General features: G+C 48.0%; 2 protein-coding genes across 2 annotated transcripts; both read left to right on the top strand.

The window, feature by feature from the left end:
* Positions 1–21,952: 21,952 nt before the first annotated feature.
* Positions 21,953–22,383, top strand: LOC125506656 (threonine dehydratase 1 biosynthetic, chloroplastic-like). Its single transcript, XM_048671423.1, has one exon. The coding sequence runs from the start codon at positions 22,009–22,011 to the stop codon at positions 22,381–22,383; it is 375 nt and encodes a 124-aa protein (XP_048527380.1). The 5' UTR covers positions 21,953–22,008.
* Positions 22,384–22,476: 93 nt separating this feature from the next.
* Positions 22,477–26,847, top strand: LOC125507217 (threonine dehydratase 1 biosynthetic, chloroplastic-like). The gene is made up of 9 exons (XM_048671867.1): positions 22,477–23,177; positions 23,750–23,929; positions 24,024–24,293; positions 24,576–24,782; positions 25,200–25,448; positions 25,525–25,598; positions 25,996–26,029; positions 26,143–26,217; positions 26,371–26,847. The coding sequence occupies exons 2-9, from the start codon at positions 23,783–23,785 to the stop codon at positions 26,629–26,631; spliced, it is 1,317 nt and encodes a 438-aa protein (XP_048527824.1). The 5' UTR covers positions 22,477–23,177; positions 23,750–23,782; the 3' UTR covers positions 26,632–26,847.
* The last annotated feature ends 585 nt before the right edge of the window (positions 26,848–27,432 follow it).

The raw sequence follows: 27,432 nt of genomic DNA, 5'->3' as shown, positions 1-27,432 counted from the left end.
TTCTTATCTTCTTTCTGAAAGGAAAAATATTCTTACTTGTATGTTTAGATAGATACTTGTATCATTTTCTTACTTTTATTATTGCATCTTATATAGTGCGATGGTTTTGGTATCCGCCCCCGTCGGCCCTCGTCCTGTCTATGATTCGGATGTGGTATATATATTAATCTTTATAACTATTGGTTCATTTATTGTTTATGAAAATTATGCGGACCAACGTGACATAGATTTTATTTATCTAGGATGTATGTGAACCGAAAATTCCAACCGACCCTATTGTCGAGAGATTAAATTTAGTTGAAGAAGAAAATAATTTCTTGAAGGAAAAAATAAAAAAAATTGAGGAAGAGAAGATGATATTGGAGTTGCATGTTGCGGATGTCGTCGATGATCACAAGATCAAGATAGATGCAATGCGCTTGAAGATTAGAAAGATTAGAAAATATGCCATTCATACCGAGGCTTGGTATCATTATGCCATTGGATCAATTGTTACCTTGGTTGCGATTATGATCACCTTTGTTTTCGCATTTAAATGTTTTACATAGTATCAATGTATGGTTTAATTAATTAGATGCTCTGGAGAGCTATATGTTGTTAGATGAGAACTATGTATGTACTTTGGTTTTAATGTGATGATGAACTTCTATTAATTTGGACACTTAATTATATATAATGCACGCAGATGAACCGGCAATGGATGTACGGTGACAGACACACCTCCGAGTACATTAAGGGCATGCATGAGTTTCTCGATGTGGCTGAGGCAAACAAGCAGAATGGTTTTATGTGTTGTCCATGACCTGATTGTGGGAATACGAAGTCTTACTCTGACCGGAAAATCCTTCACACCCACCTGCTTTACAAGGGTTTCATGCCACACTATAATGTTTGGACGAGGCATGGAGAAATAGGGGTTATGATGGAAGACGACGAAGAAGAAGAGTACGATGACAACTACGTGCCCCCTGAATACCGTGATGCTGCAACGGGGGGAGCTGGTGAAGATCAAGAGGAACCAGACGATGTGCCCAATGATGCTGCAACGGGTGAAGCTGCTGAAGATCAAGAGGAACCAGACGATGTGCCCGATGATGATGATCTCCGCCGGGTCATTGTCGATGCAAGGACGCAATGCGAAAGTCAAAAGGAGAAGCTGAAGTTCGATCGCATGTTAGAGGATCACAAAAAAGGGTTGTACCCCAATTGCGAAGATGGCAACACAAAGCTCGGTACCGTACTGGAATTGCTGAAGTGGAAGGCAGAGAATGCTGTGCTTGACAAAGGATTTGAGAAGCTACTGAAAATATTGAAGAAGAAGCTTCCAAAGGATAACGAATTGCCCGACAGTACATACGCAGCAAAGAAGGTCGTATGCCCTCTAGGATTGTAGGTGGAGAAGATACATGCATACCCTAATGACTGCATCCTATACCGCGGTGCATACAAGGATCTGAACGCATGCCCGGTATGCGGTGCATTGTGGTATAAGATCAGACGAGATGACCCTGGTGATGTTCACGGTGAGCCCCGCAGGAAGAGGGTTCCCGCGAAGATGATGTGGTATGCTCCTATAATACCACGGTTGAAACGTCTGTTCAGAAACGGAAAGAATGCCAAGTCGATGCGATGGCACAGTGAGGACCGTAAGAAAGACGAGAAGTTGAGAGCACCCGCTGACGGGTCGCAGTGGAGAAAAATCGTGAGAAAGTACTGGGATGAGTTTGCAAAGGACCCAAGGAACGTATGGTTTGCTTTAAGCGCGGATGGTATTAATCCTTTCGGGGAGCAGAGCAGCAATCATAGCACCTGGCCCGTGACTCTATGTATGTATAACCTTCCTCCTTGGATGTGCATGAAGCGGAAGTTCATTATGATGCCAGTTCTCATCCAAGGCCCTAAGCAACCCGGCAACGACATTGATGTGTACCTAAGGCTATTAGTTGAAGAATTTTTACAGCTGTGGAATGGAAACAATGTACGTACGTGGGATGAGCACAGACAAGAGGAATTTAACCTAAAAGCGTTGCTGTTCGTGACCATCAACGATTGGCCCGCTCTCAGTAATCTTTTAGGACAGACAAACAAAGGATACCGCGCATGCACACACTGTTTAGATGACACTGAAAGTATATACCTGGAGAAATGCAGGAAGAATGTGTACCTGGGCCATCGTCGATTTCTTCCGACCAACCATCAATGTCGAAAGAAAGGCAAGCATTTCAAAGGCGAGGCAGATCACTGAAAGAAGCCCGCCATGCGTACCAGTGATCATGTACTTGCTATGGTCAATGATTTACACGTAATCTTTGAAAAGGGTCCCAACGCACTAGCTGTTCCGAATGACACTGAGGGACACGCACCTATGTGAAAGAAGAAATCTATATTTTGGGACCTACCCTACTGGAAAGACCTAGAGGTCCGCTCTTCAATTGACGTGATGCACGTAACGAAGAACCTTTGCGTGAACCTGCTAGGCTTCTTGGGCGTGTATGGAAAGAAAAAAGATACACCTGAGGCACGGGAGGACCTGCAAAGTTTGCACGAAAAAGACGGCATGCCTCCGAAGCAGTATGAAGGTCCTGCCAGCTACGCTCTTACGAAAGAAGAGAAAGAAATCTTCTTTGAATGTCTGCTCAGTATGAAAGTCCCGACTGGCTTCTCGTCGAATATAAAGGAAATAATAAATATTACAGAGAAAAAGTTCCAGAACCTAAAGTCTCATGACTGCCACATGATTATGACGCAACTGCTTCCGGTTGCATTGAGGGGGCTTCTACCGAAAAACGTCCGATTAGCCATTGTGAAGCTATGTGCATTCCTCAATGCAATCTCTCAGAAGGTGATCGATCCAGAAATGGTACCAAGGCTAAGGAGTGATGTGGCGCAATGTCTTGTCAGTTTCGAGCTGGTGTTCCCACCATCCTTCTTCAATATCATGATGCATGTCCTAGTTCATCTAGTCGACGAGATTGTCATTCTGGGACCCGTATTTCTACACACTATGTTCCCCTTTGAGAGGTTCATGGGAGTCCTAAAGAAATATGTCCGTAACCGCGCTAGGCCAGAAGGAAGCATCTCCATGGGCCATCAAACAGAGGATGTCATCGGGTTTTGTGTTGACTTCATTCCTGGCCTTAAGAAGATAGGTCTCCCTAAATCGCGGTATGAGGGGAGACTGACTGGAAAAGGCACGCTAGGAGCGGACTCAATAATATGCAGGGACGGGCATTCTTGGTCTCAAGCACACTACACAGTTCTACAGAACTCTACCTTGATGACCCCGTATGTCGATGAACACAAGAACAGTCTGCGCTCCAAACACCCGGAGCAGTGCGACGACTGGATTACATGTGAACACATTAGGACTTTCAGCAGTTGGTTGGAAGCACGTCTCAGAGGTGACAACACTGTTTGTGATGAGTTGTACTTGTTGTCCAGTGGACCATCTTTGACTGTATTGATTTACAAAGGATACGAGATAAATGAAAATACATTTTACACGATTGACCAACATTAAAAGAGCACCAACCAAAACAGCGGTGTCCGCTTTGATGCAACAACCGAGAAGGGAAAGGACACATATTATGGTTACATAGTGAACATATGGGAACTTGACTACGGACAAGATTTTAAGGTCCCTTTGTTTAAGTGCAAATGGGTCAATCTGTCAGGAGGCGGGGTACATGTAAACCCACAGTACGGAATGACAACAGTCGATCTGAAAAATCTTGGGTACACTGACGAACCGTTCGTCCTAGCCAATGATGTGGCACATGTTATCTATGTGAAGGACATGTCTACCAGACCGAGAAAAAGAAAAGATAAGGAAACGAATACATCATACGATGAGCCAAAACGCCACATAGATCTTTCAGGAAAAAGGGACATCCTGGGAGTGAAGGGCAAGACAGACATGTCTGAAGATTATGAAAGGTTTCATGAAATTCCTCCCTTCAGTGTCAAGGCTGACCCAAGCATCCTGATAAACGATGAAGATTATCCATGGTTACGGCGCAATAAGCAAATGACACAAGCGAAGAAAAAGTGAAGACTTTCTCCCACAACTATTATGATGATACCATGCCAAATTTGTAACAGACGAGTATGCTATGCCAATTTTTTCAGAGTTCATTTGAAAACTATGAATTTAGGTCGAATTTTCTCTATAGGTGTATCTATGTTATTTTTTTAGTAAAGTTAATCACAAACTTGTGATTCACACAAATTTCAAAGAATTTAAATTTTAACTATTCAAATTTGAAAACTAAGGGCACTAACAGAAAGTTTATATTTTTTCTAAAACTAATGGCACTAACAGAAAGTTTATAATTTTTCTAAAACTAAAAGCTAAAATAATTAAAAAATAAAGCAAGAAACAAAAGAAAATAAATAATGCAGAAAACAAAACAAAAAAACTGGAAAAAAAATTAAATATAGCAACAATAAGTATTTAGTTCTAAGTAGAAACAAAAAAAAACAAAAAAACAAAAAAAGTGCCACCTACTGGGCCCCCACGGCCTGAATACGACTAGAAACTCTACCATGGGCCAGGATTCAGGTCTGCGGGAGGCCCAGTAGGCCCACAGGCACAGATTGCAGTGTTAGGCCCGAAAGCCTGCTTTAGAGAGGAGCTCGAGAGGGATGGCGCACCGCACCTTATAAACAGGTGCGCCTCCCTCTCAACTAGCGAGGTGGGACTAAATATTTGGGTTCGGGGCAGCACAGGCCTTTGGTCCCGGTTGTTGGCTCCAACCGGGGCTAAAGGGGGGCATTAGTCCCGGTTGGTGCTACGACCCGGGACTAATGCCACCCTTTAGTTCCGGTTGGTGCCACCAACCGGGACCAAAGGCCGCCGCTTCCCGCCCTTTAGGCTGCTGAAAAGGGACCTTTTGTCCCGGTTGGTGACACAAACCGGGACTAAAGGGGGGCATTGGTCCCGGTTGGTGCCATGAACCGGGACCAAAGCCTTTTCTATATAAGCAAACACTTAGCAGTTTTTGACCAAATCACGCACTTCTCCCCCGACGCCCCCTGCTCCTCCTCGTCGTCGTCGCCGCCCGACGCCCCTGCTCCTCCTCGTCGCCGTCGCCGCCCGACGCCGTCAGGCTGCTCGCCTTCACCGTCGCTGCCGCCACCGACGCCGTCAGGCTGATCGCCTTCGCCGTCGCCGCCGCCCCCTGTGAGCAGAGCCCCCTCCCATCCCGCGCCCCTGCGCCCCTCTCCTGCGCGGCCGCCGCGCCGCCGCCCCTGCCCTGCGCCGCCCCCTGCCCTGCGCTGGCGCCGCGCGCCGCCCAGCCACCCCTGCCCTGCCCCGCCGGCGCCACCGCTACCGCCATGCCCCTCTGCCCCGCCGGCGCCAACAATTTTTTTATTAGTTTATTTTTTTCATATATATATAATGTATGTGTATGTATGTTGCTATATGTTTCTGTTCATATGTTGCAATATGTTTTTTTATTTTATTAGTTTATTTTTTTGTTCATATGTGATGTATATGTGTATGTGGCTATAATGTATATGTGTATGTGATGTATGTGGCTAGAATTTGCTAAATATATATGTTAAAAATGTTTTATATATAGAAAGTTACAATTTTAGAAAAGTTTTATATATGCAAAAGTTACAATTTTAGAAAAAGAAGGATAGGAAAGAAGAAAATAAGAAGAGGAAATAAAGAAGAAGAGGAGAGGAAAAGAAGAGGAGAAATAAATAAGAAGAAGAAAAAAGAAGAAAAAGAAGAGGAGAAGAAGAAAGGAATAGTGGAGAGGAATTCTTTTTTTTCTTCGATCTTCTCCTCTTTTTTTTCTTCTTTTTTTCTTCTTCTTCTTCTTAATTTTTATCGGGAATGAGGGTGTCGAGTATCACCGAGGGGTCGAGGGTCGGGAACTAGGGTCGAGGGTTCGAGGGGTCGAGGATCGCTCGGCACTAGGCAACCTCCCGACCCCTCGGCGATCCTCTCGAATATGAGAGGACGAAGAGGATAAAAAAAGAAGAGGAAGAAGAAAAAAAGAGGAGAACAAAGAATAGAGGAGAAGAACATCTCCTCTATTCTTTCTTCTCCTCTTTTTTTTCTTCTTCTTCCTCTTTTTTTTATCGGGAACGAGGGTCGTCGAGGGACATAGATGTAGTGTCGTCGTTGTCGATATACCCCCTCCCGATAGCTTCAACACGTGTGGGGGGGTCGATATTACCCCCTCCTTGAAGCGTTCTCGAGGCCACCCCAAACCCTTGAAGCGTTGTCGAGGCCACCCCAAACCCTAGAGAAGCAGCGTCGAGGCCACTAATTAATATATATGATTCCTTACTACGTTTGCCACTAATATATCCATTTGTCATGTTTGAATAATAATTGCCATGTTGTAAATATTTGTAGAAACTATGGACACCGTCCGAGACGAAGCAAACGAAGCGATGTTGAGGGACATAATCGCACAAGGAAGTGATGCCGTCTCGTTGTTTCTCAACGACACCGATGGTCTGGAAGGAGAGGGTGAAGAAGCTGGCTCCGGTGACCTAATGCCGGTGCAAGAAAAAGAACATGAGGACGGCTCCGGTGACCCAATGCCGGTGCAAGAAGGAGACCGTGATGATGGCTCCGGTGACCGAACCGAGTCCGGCCAGGTATATATAGTAGTTAAGCCTGTGCTGACTAGCTAATTGATGCATTCATTGTTTTGGTATGTACACATATTAATTAAGTCTTTGTTCTTTTTTCTAGCCCTCCGGATCGAGCACAACTGAGGTAAAGAGACGAGGCCCGAAGAAAAAGTTGAGCTCGGATGAAAGGTTTGAGATCATAGCAATCGTGCCCGACGGCCAACCTATTGAACCCATCCGAACAAAGAAGGCATTTGTTGCTCAGTGCGGGGTTCTGGTTAGGGACAAGATCCCGATCAGCATCCAGCAATGGTTGAAGCCGGCTACTGAAGACCCTGAGGTGTCTTACGTCAATGATATGCAGAAAAATGATCTTTGGGCTGAGCTGAAGACAAATTTCACCCTACCGCCAGAGGATGATCCGGAGAAGCCAGTTAAAGAGCAATTAATCAAGTCTTTTGCTCTTAAGAGGATGGAAGACCTATTCAGGAGGTGGAAGAAAGACCTGAATAGGTTTGTCGAGAAAAAAGAGACACCAGAATTCAAGGGCATATATGAGGAGATCAGAGATGACTGGCCTGCATTTGTGGCCCACAAGACATAGGAAAAGAGTAAGAAGATGTCGGCGACAAACAAGAAAAATGCTGGGAAGAAGAAGCTTCACCATCGCACGGGGTCAGGTGGCTACCTCGTAGCCCGACTTAAGTGGGCCAAGGCTGAGAATGATCTGGTTCAAAAAGGGATCGAACCAGAGACAATGAGCTGGCCAGGCCGTTGCCGGACTTGGTTCTTCGGGGCTGGCGGAACCTTGGACCCTGTAACAGGGAAGTACATTTAGACGGACGAGCAACTTGACATACCCTTGAAGAAGCTTTGGTACTATATCGCTGCAGCGTAGAAAGGGACGTTCCTTCCAGACAGAGAGAACGACGAGCTCACATCGGCCCTCGGGAATCCTGAGCACCCTGGACGGACACGAGGCACGCCAGGCTCCATTCCGTGAAGGGCTGGGTTTCCAGACGCAGGCGGTTACAAAAGCCAGGAGAGGAGGAAGAAAGTGCAGCAGTCCGAACTGCAGGCGCTTAAAGCAAGGGTACTCGGGATAGAGGAACGAGAAGCAAATCGCAGCAAACGAACTGCCGAAGCTTCCCCTGAAGCTACCCCGCCATCTCAGCGGAGAAGCAGCGTGGCTTCCACCAAGCTGCTTCAGCCGGAGCTTGTCTTGACGGCTCCTGCCAGCTATCCCGTGGATGCTATCACGGAGGCTCAAAATTGCCACCTTATGACGCAATGGATGAATATGAAGGTCAAGGCGGCTGTTGGCTCTGTTTTTCCTAATGAACCCAACGCAACTTTTCACTGCCAGCCGATTCCAGAAGGATATGCTAAGGTGATGGTGGATGAAATAACAGAGGGATTTGAGGACCTCCCGCTTGACCACCCTACCGGAGAAGGGGAGACTCGGCTGGGTTCTGCTCTGAAGACTCCATGCCTATGGCGGAAGGAGCTCATCAACCTTCCAAACTGGATGCCTCCGCCTCCTCCTCCTCCTCCGGCGAGTCAGGGCACTCCGCCTCCTCCACCGCCTCCTCCTCCGGCGAGTGACGATTAGGGCCCTCGGTCGGCTCCTTCTCCGGCGCGTGGCGGCACTCCGCCTCCTTCTCCGCCTGCGCCGGCGCGCCCGAGCAGCCAGCCTACTCCTTCTCCGCCTCGTCAGCAAGGGCGGAAGAGACCCGCCGCCGCTCCGGCAGCTGCTCCGGCGCGTCGTAGTCCTTCTCCTCCGCTTCGTAAGCAAGTCAAGAAGACTGCCGCTCCATCTGCTCTGCCGGCGTCTAGCAGTACAGCCAGAGGCGGGAGGAAATACAAATTCGGTCCTTCTCTGAAGACTCCAGAGAAGTTACCATACGAGAGGACCCCGGAGGAGAACGCGAGGATCGCGCGAACCGAGAAGGATGACTGGTTTCAAGGGTCGAAAGCACAGAGACATCCACCTCCGAAGGAGAAGGTAGATCCGGTGAAAGTGAAGCGCACTTTGGCTGCCCTGGCAAAACCACCCAAGTCTCCACCGAAAGGCAACTATGAGCGCATTATTGGAAAGGCATTTGCCGAAGCGGAGCGGTCGGGAAGTACTGTCAGTGATCAAAGGATGAAAGAACGACGAGCTGGGAAACAAATTGCCCAGCTCGGCGAACAAGCAAAGCAATCGTGCCCCCCGCTCAAGGTGCCTAGCGTCGATCCGAGGATGGTGCCCGGTTATAACAATCTTGACGATTACCTGCCCGACGACGTACATTATGATTTCCTGGACGTGTAGATACACAGATACGAGTACGGGAAGCCTCTCGTCAAAGATGAAAGATCTCTATCAACGATGATGCGAAGATTGCATGATTGGTACTTGAAAATCTGCAGAGAGTCTGGGGGGAGGAGTACTTTGTATGCGAGAGTTAAACCGGAGCATGACCTTGTTGGAATTGATCTGTTGCCTATTCCATTTGAGGAGTTCTATCAGTTTTTCAATCAATTGGCTCTCGATAAAGCAACGGTCGCCTGCTACTGTCTGTAAGTACTACTACTTCTTTCATTAAGTCTCTCTATATAGCTCAGCTCTTTCATTGCATGTATTTATAATTATCCTCACTATATTATGCAGATTGAAGATCGCCGAAATTGAAGAAAAGACAAATCGGTGATATTGGGTTCGTTAACACAAATCTCATAGATGCAGTTCAGGTTAAACATCATGCCGCACAAACCGAGGCCAGCTTGCTACGATCATTCCAAATAAATGAACACAAAGATATAATACTCTTTCCTTACAACTTCAAGTGAGTGTTGTCTTGTGCATATTCGGTTTCCCTTATATATTAGTCCAGGTTATAGTAATGTAATTGATGAGTTATGCATGCGTGCGCAGTTTCCACTATATTCTCCTGGAGATTAGGCTTGAGCAGGGAGTAGTAACTGTCTTGGACTCGAGACGAAAAGATCCCCAGGAGTATGCGGACATGACTGCAATCCTCGAGAAGTAAGTTAAATCGATCATTATCCACCATATCAGCAAATTTGTTCATTTCCTGATATCAAGTAATTGTTTTCTTTTGTCTGGCAGGGTTTGAAGAAAATTCATCACAAAATCCCCGGGACTGCCGAAGGAGCTGGAATTTAGATACCCGAAAGTAAGTACTATAGTACCATGTTCCGCGCGTCTCCTAGCTATTGATTCAAGCGCTAGTTTCATCAATACCATTTGGCATTCTTGCTTATCTGTTTGATTGAGCTCTATTTCTTGTAAAGTGGTTGTGGCAGGAACAAAGGAATGATTTCTGTGGATACTACGTTTGCGAGTCCATCCGCCACACGACCTGTGAGCGGGGCGGGTACTCTGACGAACAATATGAAGTGCGTAAGAAATAATATTCACAATTTTTGTTTATTACCATCATTTGTGTTGAGTTTCATTCATTCATATATATATATTTATTGACCCCCTTCTTCAAATTAGATGTTTCGGCAGCGGGATGAACTCCTAGCACCAGATCGCATGCGAGCAATTCAAGAGGAATTGGCGGCATTCTTTCTTGACCACGTGATCGCTGAAGACGGAGAATACTATGTGGACCATGTGTCCATAATTTAGGAGATTATATTTGTAAAAGATAATTATTGTATATATGTAGCCGGTAGTGTCGGACGATAGATATACGAGAACTTGTTGTTCGACCAATCTCTCGGAGAAGGAGAGGTGGTCGATATCACTTCTTTCCGTATGCATATATGTTCATGACGATCTTCTGTTTCCTTCACTTGCTTAGTAGCTAGTTAGCGTGCCTAGTCCTCTCTATACGTATGTATAGTACGTAGCGTCGACCAAGCACGGACATAAGAGAGGACACTTCTCTCTATTAATTAGCTATCTAACACAATATATGAAATACCTAAATTAACCCCCCAAAACCCTCAACCCCCCCCCCCCTTTAAAAAAATCAAAAACCCCAGCCACAGAAATGCTGACGCGTGGAGGTCTATTGGTCCCGGTTGGTGCCACCAACCGGGACCAAAGGCCCTCCTACCTGGGCTCGGCGCACATGCCACGTGGAGGCCCATCTGTCCCGGTTCTGGTTTGAACCGGGACTAAAGGGTGAGGGCATTAGTAACGACCCTTTAGTCCCGGTTCAGGAACCGGGACAAAAGGCCCTTACGAACCGGGACAATAGGCCCGTTTTCTACTAGTGGTCTGTGCAGCTATGTTTTTTTTAATGTGTCTGATCACATGCATGTGATTGATGGAGGAGAGAGAAAAAGAAAAATGATAATAAATAAAGAAAAAAGATGCTCTGTGGTGGCCCAAATTCTACTCATCTCATATATGAGGGCAATATGCGGAGTGTCGGACAGTCTGGGTCTTTAAGAAGGCTTTGAGGGGTCTAGTTGAATCATTTTTTTCTCTCATGTCTAGTGGTCCTACGTCCGTCCGGTCAATTTAGGAAGTCTGGTTGTAGATGCTCTTACGACCCCCGTTCTCATGGTCGGAGTACGTTCCGGAGACCACGAGAATCCATAACGGGGAGCAATCTCGGGTGGGGGTGGGGGGGTGGGGGGGGGGCACTGCGGAGCTCATCACCGCCACCATCAAAGCTATAAAGAATTTGTGGATTTATGTAAAAGCTATAAAGTGGTTGTAGAGAAACAAAAGCTAATGCTTTTATGGCGATGTTCTTAAACATTTGTTGTTCTTTTCAATGCCTCCAGTTGTAGATTTACTCCACATACTTGTTCTTGGCTAAACAACCTGCAGTCCTTGTTTTTGAGATAACTCACCATCTAGGGCGAATGGTTAAAACAACTTGCAGTCTGACTTGGCTCTGAATAATGTTGTCTCGTGTTGTGCAGCCTGTCGTTCCACTGGACTCGCGCATGGACATAACAACCCCGCTCTTCAACACCGGGCAAGCGCTTGTCGTAGGAAGGTCCATCATGAAAATACCGCAGCTTCTTGTGGTGCTCAATACTGTGTTGCCGCCCATGCGGCAAATGGCGTGGCCATGCCTGCGCGTCACCGTCGTGTCTGGGTTTGAAGTCACGCTTGGTGTCGTCTACTATCTCTTGAGCACTACGTTGGTTTTCCTTGAAAAGGAAAGGGTGATGCAGTAAAGTAGCGTAAGTATTTCTCTCAGTTTTTAAGAACCAATGTATCAATCCAGTAGGAGACTGCGCTCAAGTCCCACGTACCTACACAAACAAATAAGAACCTTACAACCAACGCGATAAAGGGGTTGTCAATCCGTTCACGGCCACTTGCAAAAGTGAGATCTGATAGAGATGATAATATAATATTTTTGGTATTTTTATGATAAAGACTAAAAGTAAAGAAAACAAAATAAACGGTAATAGAAATAACGGTAGATTAATATGATAGGAATAGACCCGGGGGCCATAGGTTTCACTAGTGGCTTCTCTCAAGAGCATAGGTATTACGGGGGGTGAACAAATTACTGTCGAGCAATTGATAGAATTGAGCATAGTTATGAGAATATCTAGGTATGATCATGTATATAGGCATCACATCCGTCACAAGTAGACCGACTCCTGCCTGCATATACTACACATTTTCAGTATGTAATTATTTGCTTCGTGTAGTCCATCCATAGATTTAACCTGGAGTTCCTGCTGAATATCGTCCAAGGAGTAGGTAGCTTTTCCTGACAGCATGCGTGCACAGGTGAGCGGCATCCAAGTAGACTTCCTTTGACGAGCCAGAACCAAAGACCTGGTTTTGTGCATTCCGTCGATTTTCAAAAATACGTCGTCGAGTTCTACTGCAGAAATTAGAATCACGGAAGCCGTTTTGATCCGATCTCTGTATAATTATTTACAGACACGTTGGCCCCTGTATGCAAAGCAGGAGGCGAGCGCCCCGCGGTCACGTCAAAAGAATGGTTTTAATCAAAGCAAACCAAGAAGAGGCCGGGGCTCTTAGGGATGTATTGGACCTCTATGAGAACTGTTCGGGTCAGTGCATTAACATTGAAAAATCTGCACTCATGTTCTCCCAAAACACTCCAGTGCAGACCAAGAACGAAGTGAAGGCGGCCCTAGGTATAAATAGTGAAAACTGGAATGAAAGATACCTGGTTTTACCCGTGCATGTGGGCAGATCACGACGTAAAGTGTTCGGTTATATCAAGAAAAATCTGTGTGGAAGAATGCATGGCTGGCAGGAGAGGTTGTTGGCTAAAACTAGCAAGGAAACCTTGATAAAAGCAGTCGGGCAGGCCATCCCCACCTTTGCAATGTCCTGCTTCGACCTAACTAAAGGTTTCTGCAAGGAGCTGGACACACTTATGAGCAAGTTTTGATGGAGCCAACAAGATAAAGAGGTGACCATGCATTGGATCAGCTGGGAAACCCTTAGCAAGCCAAAGGCTTTGGGCGGGCTGGGGTTTAGGAATATGCATGACTTCAATATTGCAATGCTCTCAAGACAAGGGTGGCGGCTCTTACAAAACCCATACAGCCTCTGTGCACGTATTCTTAAGGCTCGCTACTTTCCTCACTGCACCATTTTGGAGGCGGAGCCTCGGGAGGGTATTTCCTACTCCTGGAGAAGTATTTTGCATGGTCTTGAGTTAGTTAAGCAAGGATACATATGGCGCATTGGTGATGGCACACAAGTAAAGATCTGGTCGGACCCATGGATTCCCAGGGCATGGTCGAGGCAAGTTATTACCCCACGAGGACAGAATATCCTCACTCATGTTAGTGAGCTTATCTGTCCGATAACTGGCTCCTGGGATGTACAGCTTGTGCACGATTCTTTTTGGCCCGATGATGCTCGACATATCCTGCAAATTCCCCTCTGGGAAGGGGTGAGCGACTTTATTGCATGGCACTACGACAACAAGGGACATCACTCTGTCCGCAACGCATACAAATTGCAGGTTCAGCTCGGGAAGGTAAATAGCCAGGGGAGTACTGGGAGCAGGACGGTAATAGTCGGCAACCTCAATGAAACGGTGGATCCGTCTTGGAAGCAAATCTGGAAACTCCCATGCCCATGCAAGATCCAAATGTTCACCTGGCGTCTGAAGCATGAGTCCTTGGCTTTCCGCACAAATCTAATAAGAAGAGGCATGAAGATTGAGAGCACAAAATGCTTGTTTTGTGGCTGTGCTGACGAGGACGGGGCGCACCTTTTCATCAAGTGTAAATCAGTGAAAGCAGTGTGGCGAGCACTTGGGCTGGAGAAGGAAAGGCAGGACCTCGAAGATATAGCGTCTGTGCATGCCATGCTTGATTACTTATGGGGACTATACGAAAATAAGCGAGTGCAGATACTCACCATGTGGTGGCACTGGTGGAACAACTGGAATAAGGTGCGGGAAGGTGAGCTGGTAGTGCCTTCTGACGAGCTAACCAGACGCGTGCTGTCCAATACTATGGAATACCTGCAGATCTTCAGCGCCAAAGAACGTAAGAGGGAACAGCGGAAATGGCACCCACCACCTGCTGGCACTCTGAAGGTGAATATGGACGGTGGGTTCAGACCTGGTGAGGGATCAGTAACCTGGGGTGTGGTGGTTCGTGATGATACTGGAGCCCTGATCTCGGCTCGAGCGGGCAAAACTGAGCAGGTGGCCGACCTTTCGAAGCTGAAGTGGTAGCTTTCACCCAAGCCATCAGCACGGCTGCTGAACTTGGCGCGCTTCGAGTGGTGTTTGAAACGGACTCCAAACTTCTCCAAGAAGCTCTCGATCTTGGCAGGGTGGATTCCTCCCCGTATGCGGCCCTAATCGAAGACTCTAAATTCCAGCTGAAGATGTGGTTTTCCCGGCAACAGGTCCTCCTATGTCGTCGTGAAATTAACTCTGTAGCGCATGAACTTGCTCAGGTTGGGCGAGATTGCCTATCTAATAAATGCATGATGTGAGGCTCTGATGTACCGCCCCGTGTGGCGCTTTGTGCTTCGGGCGATTTGCCCGAGCATCGTTAAATTATAAAGCTTTGCTTTCCCTCAAAAAAAAAAACATGATCGCCAGCTTGGATCGAAACATAAACTTCTTTTTTCAGGATGACGCAACAACTTCCTCCAGCCATAGGAGTTCGATACGTGCGTGATCACTTGTGTGCCTTTTTTTTTTGAAATCCAAACAAGTACTAGCAGCAAGCAGTACTAGCACTTCCATCCATGCGCATGAAGAAACAGTGGATGGTGCTTTGCTTTTTCTGGATTCTTATGATTCCGCCGGTTGTTGTGTGTTGGCTTCTTCACGTGTAGACTAGTACTTGACTTTGCAAACGATCTGGTCTGGCTTTGCTCCGTACTCCCTCCTTTCCGATTTATAGGACTTATCTCAAAATTTTAGTTTTTTTTTATTTTATAAGGCTTAATTTGGTTATTCCCAATCACAAGTTCAGATTTCAAGATGTATTAAATCATTGCATGCAGGTATTAAGAGAAAATTAACCAATGCATATACTTTATGCTTGCATGCATTGCAATTAATGCATTGATAAACATATTTTTTGAGATAAACAAGAGCATTAATTGGATGCTTTTACAAACTACAAAAAGTATTCCATCACTCACCATAAAGGAGGGAGTATGATTTCGAGAGATTAAGTGCAGCAACTAACCTGAAGAGAGAGAGAGAGGAGGCTGAAACAGTCGTAGGCGTAGGTGTGGTCGCGTGGACGGTACGCGGCCTAGTTAATCGCACGGAGACCAATTGATTTTATAGTCTGCAGCGGAATCTTCTTCTGGGTCGACAGTGGCGAGTCTTCCGAGATCTGTGACCGGCGCAAAGGACTTGGAATTATTAATATTGTTGGAGGACACATAATTCTAACATTCTTTTTTCGATGGCAGCGCAGTCGTATTACCGTGGCCTTGGTGTCAGTTAGGAGTCGGATTTGGACGACGATGATATTGGTTGCAGAATGTGAATGACAAAATCGTTCAGCCTAAAAACTGAATTTATAAGTTTGAAAAAACTACTCCAGATTTTACAGAACATACTCAAGGCGTCGGTGATTTCACGGAGTTTTTTTTTCGAGAGTACGTCAATGGCGTACCATATTTTTATAGAAGGTAGAAAGATTAAATACAAGACGCTAGTGTAGAATGCGAACATTCGACCCAGCCAACTCCAACCGAACAGACTAAGGCTACTCTCTCACAAAATGTTGAAGACCTCCTACTCCTATCCCTGCAGTCCAAAGATCCTGCACCTCGTTCCCTATTTGGCCCAACAGTTGCGTAGGGTTCATGAATTGCCACGGCCTGTTAAACACCCGGGCATTTCTCTGCTTCCACAATGCCCAGGTCGTGATAATAACCAGTGTATCAAAACCACGCCGCTCAGCACGCCTGAAGTGGCCCCTCGCCCGAAGCCACCAAACCATCAATGTATCTTGAGACTCCGGTGCCCTGATTTGGATGTTGAGCTCTTGGAGTCCTAAGTACCAAACCCTCTTGCATATACACATTGGATCAGAATGTGCTCGATATTGTCTTGGTCCTGGAGGCAAATGAAGCAAGGAGAGGGGTGATCTTGTAATGCATGTCTGGCGCGGCGATCCGAGGTCCATAAACGCAGTTGCACGGCCAACCAAGCCAAGATTTTGCACCTAAGGGGTGCCCAGCTCCTCCAAACACACTTCGCAAAGGGGACCCTCTCCAAGCCAGCGCACAGCCTTTGGTAGGTAGATCTCGCCGTGTACACTCCTGATTTGTCACAGGGCCACGAGAAGGCGTCCAACATCTGTGTGTCTCTCTGCACAGATCCAATCGCGTGCCCAAGATGCATAAGTTGGAGTTGGGCTGTGAAGGAGCCATTGCCATGGATGTCCTGGAGCCATCTATTGTTAGTCAGAGCCTCCTGAACCGTCCTCCGTGTAAGATTAGGGAAACCACACGATGTGGTGCCTTGTATTGATCAATATATATAGGATACAAGGCGGAGTTCGTATCGTACAATATACGGACACCTATACAAGGACTACACATATACAAACGTATAACTATACAAAACTAATACAGTTATATATTCTAACACCCTCCCTCAGTCGTAAACGGGCGTCGGCGAATGTTAAGACTGTCCCGAAAATCCAAAAAGAGAGGAGATGGCAATCCTTTGGTGAAAATGTCCGCAAATTGAGAAGAACTCGAAACGTGAAGAACCCGGACCTCGCCTGTGGTGACACGATCTCGCACAAAGTGTAAATCGATCTCCACATGCTTGGTGCACTGATGATGAACGGGATTCTGTGTCATGTAAACAGAGCTCACATTGTCACAAAACACCACAGTGGCACCAGTCACCGGTCGATGAAGCTCCTGAAGAAGCTGCCGTAACCAACATGTTTCAGCCACGACATTTGCAACTGCCCTGTATTCGGCCTCGACACTGGAGCGAGAGACCGTGTGCTGCCGCTTAGCAGACCATGACACCAAGTTAGTGCCAAGAAATACACAATAGCTTGAGGTAGACCGGCGAGTGTCAGGGCAATCTGCCCAATCAGCGTCAGAATAGGCCAGCAATTTGTTGGAGCTGCGTCGAAACAAAGTGAGGCCATGGCCGGTAGTACCACGGATATAGCGAAGCACACGCTTCACAAGGAGCAAATGATTAGCCCGAGGATCATGCATATGAAGACAAATCTGTTGCACATCATAAGAGATGTCCGACCGAGTGAACGTGAGGTACTGAAGACCGCCTGCAATACTACGATACTCGGTGGGATCTGCAACTGGATCACTGGACTTGGCTGAAAGTTTGGAGGTAGTATCAAATGGAGTAGAGATGGGTTTGCACTGCAACATGCCAGCTCTGTCAAGAAGATCCAATGCATACTTCTCCTGGGAGAGGAACAAACTGTCCTTGCTACGTGTGACAGAGATGCCCAGAAAATAATGAAGATCACCCATATCTGTCATACTAAATTCGGTACGAAGAGAGGCAATCAAGCTGTGCAACAATGTTGAGGAAGATGCAGTCAGGATAATGTCATCCACATAGATCAGGAGATAGGCCATGTCAGCACCACGCCGATAGACGAACAATGAGTTGTCGGACTTGGAGCCAATGAAACCAACTGATGCAATGAACGAAGCAAACCGCTGAAACCATGCTCGAGGCGCCTGTTTCAAACCATAGAGTGATTTGTTGAGACGACAAACCTTATCAGGGAAACGAGGATCGGTGAACCCAGAAGGCTGACGAGCATAAACAGTCTCGATGAGAGTGCCATTGAGGAATGCATTCTTGACGTCAAGCTGATGAATGGACCAGTCACTAGAGAGAGCAAGAGAGAGCACTGTTCGAATAGTGGCTGGCTTAACGACCGGGCTGAAAGTTTCATCAAAGTCGATACCTTCCCGCTGAGTAAATCCACGAAGCACCCAACGAGCTTTGTAGCGATCCAAAGAACCATCAGACTTCATCTTGTGACGGTAGATCCACTTACCAGTAACAATGTTAGCATTGCGAGGTGGATCAACGAGGTCCCAAGTGTTGTTGGAGAGAAGAGCACCATACTCCTCAACCATAGCGGAATGCCAATTTGGATCCTTGAGAGCACCACGATAAGTCTTCGGTATTGGAGATAAACCCTCAACATGAAGATCAAATATCTTTTTCGGCTGCACAATGCCCTGTTTAGCACGAGTGGCCATGGCGTGGGATGGTGGCGGTGGAGGGGCCCGCGGTCGGTGGGTCCGGGGTGGATCCACAGCAGCAGGAGCCGGCGACTGCGTTGCCGGCGGTGACGCGGCTGCAGTAGGAGAAGGACTCCCAGCAGGGCCACCACCGGGACTCCCAGCAGGGCCCTCGGCAGAAGCTCGTGCCCGAGGCGACCGGGGCGAGGTGGGTGGCGGCGACCGAGGCGAGGTTGGTGGCGGTGACCGTGGAGGGGGCCGTGGCGGTGGCGACGGCGACCGTGGCGGCGATCGTGGGGCCGCGTCCGGGGTCACCGTGCCTGGCACGGTGAACGGCATCAACGAGACCGGCTGCTCAGTACCCTGCAAAAAATCATAAGTGTGCAGGGAAGGAGTAGGAGTTGACGAAGATGGAGTGGAGGCAAAGGGAAAGGTTGACTCATCAAACACTACATGACGAGAGATGATGATCTTTTGGGTGGAACGATCAAGGCAACGATAGCCATGATGCCGTGATGGGTACCCTAGAAACACGCATGGCACGGAGCGAGGTGCAAGTTTGTGCGGAGCAACGGCTGTGGTGTTGGGGTAACATAGACATCCGAAAACCCGAAGACCAGCATAGGCAGGATCTACGCCAAGTAAGGCACGAAAAGGAATACGATCCGAGATTGCCTTGGAAGGCAGCCGATTATGCAACATAACGGCGGTGTGAAGGGCTTCGACCCAAAAACGAGGTGACATACTAGCTTGGATAAGGAGTGTACGAGTAATGTCATTAAGAGTACAAATAATGCGTTCGGCTTTGCCATTCTGTTGCGAAGTGTATGGACATGAAAAGCGGAGTGCAATTCCATGGTGCTGGGCAAACGAATGGAGGAGGGAATTATCGAACTCACGACCATTATCACACTGAATAGCCTGCAAGTGTGCACTAAACTGGGTGAGCGCTAAAGCATGAAGGGACGACAAGTGCGAGAAGGCTTGAGACTTAATCCTTAGAGGGTAAACCCATGCATACTGAGTGAAATCATCGAGACAAACGAGATAATACTTAAAGCCAGAAATACTCTCAACAGGAGATGTCCACAAATCACAGTGAATTATTTGAAACGGAGTAGTGGCTACACGATTGGTGGAGGAAAAAGGAAGACGAACATGACGACCTAACTGACAAGCATGACACAAACTACTTTTATTCTTTTCCCTAGGGATGATCGAGGAACGAGCTAATGACTCCATAACGGGCCGCCCAGGGTGCCCAAGCCGATGGTGCCAGAGTGCTGCATCGGCGACGAGGAAGGCGTGTGGCTGACTGGTAGAGGAAGGATGGATGGAGTAAAGAGCTCCGAGGCTATTGCATCTGAGAATCTCGGTCCTGGTTAGAAGATCCTTCACAGAAAAACCGAGGGGGTCAAATTCGACAGATACACGATTATCAATGGTGAATTGACGAACAGACAAAAGGTTTTTGACTATGTTAGGAACTACTAAGACATTACGAAGGTAAAGAGGATGAGAGGTGGTGGAAATAGGAAGACGTGCATGCCCGGTACCGGTTATCGGAAGGGTGGAACCGTTACCGACAACGACAGCACGCCGAGAGGAGGAGGGGGGAGACACGGAGTTGAGCATACCGGGATCGGAGGCGAAGTGGGAGGAGGCGCCGGTGTCCATCACCCACTCCCTGGTGGGTGCTTGCAGCCCCATGGTCTGGAACTGATGCATGAGCGCGGCCTGGTCCCACGAAGCAGTTGTTGATGCCGGTGATGACGGAGCCGGACCGGGGAGTCCGTAGGAGGACTGTCCAGGGGTGTAGTCGTAACCGTAGGGGGCAATGCCGTACGGGCTCTGGGCGTAGAACGCATGCGGCGATGGGGTGTGCCGGGGCGCGTAGCCTGGAGCGGGGCGTAGGCGGGCGGCGCACGGCCGAGCAGGCCCCCCTGGCCATAAGGCCACATCTGGATGGCACCGTTCCAGGGGTGCTGTGGCGAGGGCCAGGAAGGAGTGGCAGCCGGCGGGGTCGCGGGCGCCGGGATGATCTCCTTGGCGACGCCAGCGGCGGCCTTCTTCTTCTTCTTCTTTCCTTTTCCAGAGGCCTTGCCAGGGTTGCCGGTGTTGCCAGGGTTGCCGGCGGTGTTGGTGAAGAGGGCCGTGTCAGAGTTGCGGGCGCGGCGATTTTTGCGCTTCATGTCCTGGAGCGCGAGCAACGAGCGGCACTACGCGAAGGTCATGCCCGGCATGAGGGAAATTAGATCAGCAGCGGCCTCGTACTGCTCGGAGAGGCCGTTGAGGCAGTGGACCACCATCTCAGCATCATCAACGGGGGCGCCAAGATCCGCAAGCCCATCGGAGAGGGATTTGACCTTCTGAAGATAGTCGGCCATGCTCATCTCTCCCATCTTGACATCGCCGAGCTCGGCCGTGAGGTGGAGCTGACGATTGATCTTGTGGTCGTTGAAGAGACCGTTGATACTGTTCCAGAGATCGACGGCGAGGGGATCGTCACCGGGCGTCATGACGGCGTCGAGGATGCTGAGCGAGACAGACCCATAGAGCCAAGAGACGACGGTGGCGTCGAGGAGAGACCACTCCGGGTTTGGCGCGTCGGGGGCGTCAAAGTCGAGGTGATCCAGGAGGGCGTACTTGCGGCAAGCGGCGCGGAAGAAGGTGCGCCACTGACGGTGAACGCCGGTGTCAAGCGCGAGCTCGACGGGAACGTGTCCCTTGATGGAGTGCAGGCCGACGGCCTGGGCGTGCAGCGAGGTCAGGGAGAAAGACCCCGCGCTCGTCCCAGATCCATCGGGGGCGGTCGCGAGAGGCAGCTTGGCCTTGGCGGCCTCGGCGTCCTGGCGCTCCTTGGCCGTGGCCAGCGCCTGGTTCGTGGCGTCCGCGTCGGGCTGCGACATGGAGGCGGCGATCGGGGTGGTGGCTTCGGTGGCAGCAGAAAGAGGAGGAGGGCGGCACAGGCTAGGGTTAGGGTTTTAGGCTCTATACCATGTAAGATTAGGGAAACCACAGGTTGTGGTGCCTTGTATTGATCAATATATATAGGATACAAGGTGGAGTTCGTTTCATACAATATACGGACACCTATATAAGGACTAGACATATACAACCGTATAACTATACAAAACTAATACGGTTATATATTCTAACACTCCGGTTGCGCGTACGAGTATCCACGCTGCTACGAATCAGCGGTGCGATGTCAATGATCGCAAACCCATGAATCCATCTATCCCTCCAACAGCACACGACTTCCATTCGCCCATCTTGATCAACACAAGGCTGTCGAACACCTGCCTTGCCAACTGATCATCGGACATGGGAATACCTTGCCACGGTCTGCCTGGGTCTGTTCTACGGAGCCATTCCCAGCGAACACGCAGCGCCAAAGCTTGCAATTGCAGCTTCTTCACGCCGAGGCCACCGAACTGGGTCAGCGGAGGACACTGTCAGGTCGATTTCACGGAGTCAGGAGGCAAATTGCGTGACCTCTCGCACGTGCCTCCACAGAGTTTGCGTGCGGCATGGACCGCAGAAGCGCCAACAAAAAGGGCGCCAGCGCAGAAAAACCTGACGGCCCGATCTCGCGCCTGGGCCCACCCGCGCACGTCCAACCTGGCCAGGCCGCCACACCATATATATATCCCTCCCGCCCGTGGAGGGCAACCCCGGGCGTGACGAAACGAAACCACCTTCCACCCTCCGCCCAAACGTAACGTTGCACCGAGAAAGAGAGCAGAATGGCCGCCGCCGCCGCCGCCACCTTCTCCCCATCCACGCCCGCCTTCCTCTCCGCGCCTCGCAGCGGCCGCCATGGCGCGCGGCGCGTCGCCGTCGCCTGCTCGGTGCCGCTGAAGCGGGTGGCGCCCGAGTCGCTGCAGGCCGCAAGCGGGTCCCTCGTGGGCGTGCCGAGCCGCGGGACTGGGGACCTGGGCGGGCCCGGCGCCATGGAGTACCTGACGGCCGTGCTGGCCTCCAAGGTGTACGACGTGGCCGTCGAGACGCCGCTGGAGCGCGCCGGCAAGCTCTCGGAGCGCCTCGGGGTCGACCTCCGCATCAAGCGCGAGGACCTGCAGCCGGTACTAATATATACTCCCTCCGTTCCAAATAGATGACTCAACCAACCTCGCACGCTATAGGTATACTACATGCTATGCGGGTTCAGTCAGGCCTTCGTTTCTGCGCTGGAGCCTTGTTTAGATTCCTCTCTCAGTCGGTCTCACCTTGGCGTTGACATAAGGCCCTCGCAGGAGCGGCTCGGGCTAGCCGTCACCCCCCTCCCTCCCCTGCCGCCGCCGGCACACGTCGCCGGGGCCTCGTTCCTCGCGCGGTTTTTTGGCTCTCTCGTGCGAGATCTGCTGCGTTTTGGGCGCTCCGGTGGTGGCGCGTGCTCCCGGCGGCGCTCCGGCCCGTGCGGGCGTTGGCGCGTCCTCTAGCTAGGCTGCGGGATGGGCCAGCCTTTGCGCGGTGCGGGGGGTGGTCACCAGGCGGCGGCGCTCCACCGGGCTCGCCCCCGATCTGTCGCTGCCTGGATCCTGCAGTTCGGGCTTCCCCCTTTGACTTGCGCGCGTAGGCGTGGGGTGGTGCTTGGTGGGTGCCCATGGGCATGGGCTTCCCGGTGTGGTGTTGGCCGGCCGACTCTGCTCTTCTTTCGTCTATCGGCTTGCTGCTGCGTTTGCACAGGTCGGCAGTTCCTTGGCAGGCAGATGGCGGCCATGGATGCGGCCTGCTCTCCACGTGGGGTGCAGCCGTGGGCGGGACAGCAGGTCCCCCTTGTCTTGCTGTCAGTCTGGATGGGCGCTTCTCCGTCGGGTTGGCGAGCTCCATGGCTTTGCTGTGGTGGCCATGGATGCGGCTTCCTCCCACCCAAGTTGATAATCTTATATCGTATAGGGAGCTACATGAGTAGGTACCATTTGCTTCATATTTTCATTACAAAGAATCTTCTGCATCAGAACAGCAAGTACTGCTAGCAATACTTCATGCTCAACCTACTGTGGTAGCTGACCTTGGGTACAAGTTCCCCTGAAAGTGCCTTTAACCTGGATACATCCCCTGATCTCAGCTACGACTGAGTTTTGCTTATTTGCAATAATATAGTAGTAGTATTTTGTTGTGGGCTTAATAATATTAAAATTTGTGAACAACGGCAAGTTTAGGACATGTGCAAGTTTGGGCGTAATTGATATATCAGATCATGTAGTGTTATTATGATTGACATAATGGTATCAGAGAGGGGCGCGGGTGACCTAGGTGCAAACTTAAGAACTTTATCTCTCATGCATATGTTTGGTAGTATATTGTATAGATATATGGTCCTCTTGCCCTTAGCTTTCATTGTTTACCATTTTTCTTAGTTTTAAGTTGAATGACCAGCTGAACTATCCACTATCTTCTGTTTTTTAATGCACATGGAGCTCTTACTGTCTGTGTCATTGGCGATTTACATACCTAGATAATTTTTGTTTGTTATATGCATAGGTATTTTCATTCAAGTTGAGAGGTGCATATAATATGATGTCAAAGCTCTCCCAAGAGCAGTTAAACAATGGCGTTATCTGCTCCTCTGCTGGAAACCATGCTCAAGGAGTTGCTCTTTCTGCTCGAAAACTGGGCTGTGATGCCATTATTGTCATGCCTGTGACAACACCAGAAATCAAGGTTATCGATCTCTCGAGTACATTACCTTAAATATGTTGTTTATATGGTATATTTAAGTTATTATCACCAGCTATTAACATATAACTTAATCCAGTGGCGATCAGTGGAGAGATTGGGTGCGACAGTCATTCTCAAAGGAGACTCGTACGATGAAGCTCAATCATATGCAAAACTACGCTGTCAAGAGGAAGGCCGCACATTCATACCTCCTTTTGACCATCCCGATATTATTGCTGGACAAGGAACTGTTGGCATGGAAATTGTTCACCAATTGCAAGGTCCATTACATGCAATATTTGTACCTGTGGGAGGTGGTGGGTTAATTGCTGGAATTGCTGCCTATGTAAAACGGGTCCTCCCTGAGGTTAGCTTTCAAACCCAGGAGTATTTTCTTTTGCTATGAAAAACATCACAAGACACCTAAGTTATTTTTAAATGCCATTAAAGTATTTTTTTTTGCGAATAAAATGCCATTAAAGTAAATGGCCCTATTTTAAGTGCATTCTGGAATCAATTGTTTTTCATCCAATCACCTAACTGTAATCCTTCTCCAGATTGAACACAACACATCATTTGGTTACATTGGGGTAAAATATTTGCATTCAGGCTGTCACTTTCTTGTATGCTTACAACAATTCTGGTGCAGGTCAAAATAATTGGAGTGGAGCCCTCAGATGCAAATGCCATGGCATTGTCCTTGTGTCATGGCCAGAGGGTCATGTTAAAACATGCTGGAGGGTTTGCTAATGGTGCAGCTGTCAAAGTTGTAGGCAAGGAGACATTTCGCCTGTGTCAAAATTTCGTAGATGGCATTGTCCTGGTCAGCCAAGATGCTATTTGTGCTTCAATAAAGGTGAGAGTGATCAACTTATTATATGTTTGCTCCGCCTTGTTATGTCAAATGGGTGCATTACTGAATAGTGACCTATTTTATCACTGTAACTACTCAATTCACTTGAATAGAAGCTTTCAGTTTCACTAGAATAGAAGTGTTATAATGGTGTGGATTATGTGATAATGTGGCCTAGTTTATTTAGTTTCAGTTCTTGCTGTGGATATTGGTATTTTTAATGTCTTCTTTAAAATTAACTACGTATGAGCATCCTGTTAACATTGCTCAAAAATAGGATGGTGGAAATTTTAGCTCTGCAGTTTGTTCTATGCCAATCTTACCGCTGTCATGCTTGTGGAATGTTTATGATAGATTGTTGTGGATGTTCTGCATTAACAATGTTATTCATACTGAAAATGTTGTTTTTCATGGGCATAGGATATGTTTGAGGAGAACAGGAATATCCCTGAACCTTCTGGGGCCCTTGCCTTGGCTGGGGCTGAAGCTTACTGCAAATACTATGGTTTGAAAGGGGAAACTGTGGTTGCAATAAGTAGCGGTGCAAATATGAACTTTGATACACTTAGATTAGTAGCTGAGCTTCCTGATGTTGGTCGAAAACCAGAAGCGGTATTAGCTACATTTTTGCCGGAGGAGCAGGGAAGCTTCAAAAAGTTTGCAGAACTGGTACGCATCATGATTTTTCAACCAACACATAATAGTATATATTATATTTCTTTTGTTGTGACTTCTTGTTCTGCAGTTTGGCCGGATGAATATTACCGGATTCAAACACATATGTGATTCTCATGGAAAAGAAGCCCTTGTTCTACACAGGTACTCAAAGTCTCATACAACACTTTCAGTAAATACGTCGTTCCTGTACCGGGTTATTGTTTCATGATTACTTTTCTAGAACCTTTGATGGGACAGGAATACTCATACATAGAAAATGCGACTTTGTACATTCTCCTGCCTGATCCCAGTAGGCAAAAAAACTAATTAAACGTCTGTGTTTTATTCATCATCTGTACTCTTGTAAAAACAGTTGAGGCAGATTTGTTTGTCATGTGTAACCCTTGTATTTTTATTTTAATTGGAGAAAGTAACTCTTCTAATATATTAGCTTAACTTGACATAGAAATCCTGCTCGAGTACATTCAGGTAGATATATACAATTTTTAATTTAAGGTAATTTGAGATCCCTAACCATTGGTCGGTCTTTTTGTTCCAGCGGAAGTGATAACGTCGGAGATGAACGGGCAAAGGTATTACTTGGATAAATTTGATATTGTTTTCTTGTGACTGCAACTGGTTTTCTTTTCTCTTCTGGTTGTTAATTTATTGCTACCAAACGACATCGTGGCCCGCAAACTTGTAGGCTAAACTTGTAGCAGTTGGAGCCGATGGCCTGGAATGTGAGGATAGCTATAGACCCTACAGAGAGGGGGGAAAGGTGATCATTTCTGCTTCCAAGATACAGTTTTGACAATTTATTGTTCCTTTTCGAAAAATTAAGACGGGTATCCACGGCATATGTGGCTGGACCATGCAAATCCAATTGGTCTCTGAGTAGTAATTCGTTGTATTTCTTTTTTATGTTGTGCAGCTGCTGGCGTGGCTGGGCATCTGCATGGGCACCACCACCGGGATCTTCAACCTCATGACGGCGGGGCTCGGCCTGTACGTGAAAGCGCAGCACCCAAGTGCGCACCCGCTGGTGGTCACATGCTGGGAGGCCTTGCCGCTCACCATGGTTCGTGTCGTCCTCGTGTCCAGCCTCGGCGCCACGCTCGCTCTCGTCATCCTGCTCATGTATGCAAGCATGAAGATGACCTTGCAGGGGGGTTCCCCGTCTGGCTCGGCCTAGTTAGTATACATCCATTTTGCCTTTACTTACTGCTGTTGTTGTGTTGTAGTAGTACGTGTGGAGTAGGAGCAGTATAGATTGTTGTTTAGAAAGAAAGAAATAAACATGTGATGAGTTTTTTTTTTTTTTTGTGATGAGTTGACGGAGCAGCACCCCTCAACTCGTCGTGTATGTAATAACTGGGGCATGACCCACAATGCAAAACATTTAAGAGAATTTGTACCGTGGATACCTCAGCTTTAGCCGCAGGCTCGACCATATGCTCTAGAGTGTGACGACGTGACCTCCCGAGGGATCGATATCGCACCAGGGGAGAGGGTAGGCAGAGGAAAAGGGACGAGACTTGGAGAGAAAGAAAATGAGAGACAGAGAACAACAAGTGAGATTGACATACATGCTCATTCATGCCAACTCCTCTGTTCGGTTCAGGTTAAGGGCTCCTTTGATTCAAAGGAATTGCATGGAAATTTTGGAGGATTTGAACCCTTAGGAATTTTTTCTGTGATGCTCGTTTGATTTGTAGGATTGACATTCTAAGAAATTTTTTCATAGAATCCATTTGTACTATATTTTGGAGGAAAATTTCCATTCACTCAAACCTCTTTATAGAATTCCTTTGTTTTTCCTGCGCTATCAAACATTCTTTCAAATCCTGTAGCATACTATGGGACATGACATCCTATTCCTGCATTTTTCCTATTCCTTCATTTTGACAATCCTGCGAATCAAAGAGGCCCTAAATACCCACACGCAGCCAGCCTGGCCATAGGCCACACACATTCACACATGTTAAAAATTATA

This window comes from Triticum urartu, chromosome 5 (assembly GCF_003073215.2).
Source record: "Triticum urartu cultivar G1812 chromosome 5, Tu2.1, whole genome shotgun sequence".
NCBI lineage: Eukaryota > Viridiplantae > Streptophyta > Magnoliopsida > Poales > Poaceae > Triticum > Triticum urartu.
This window is presented reverse-complemented; position numbering and strand designations above follow the sequence as displayed.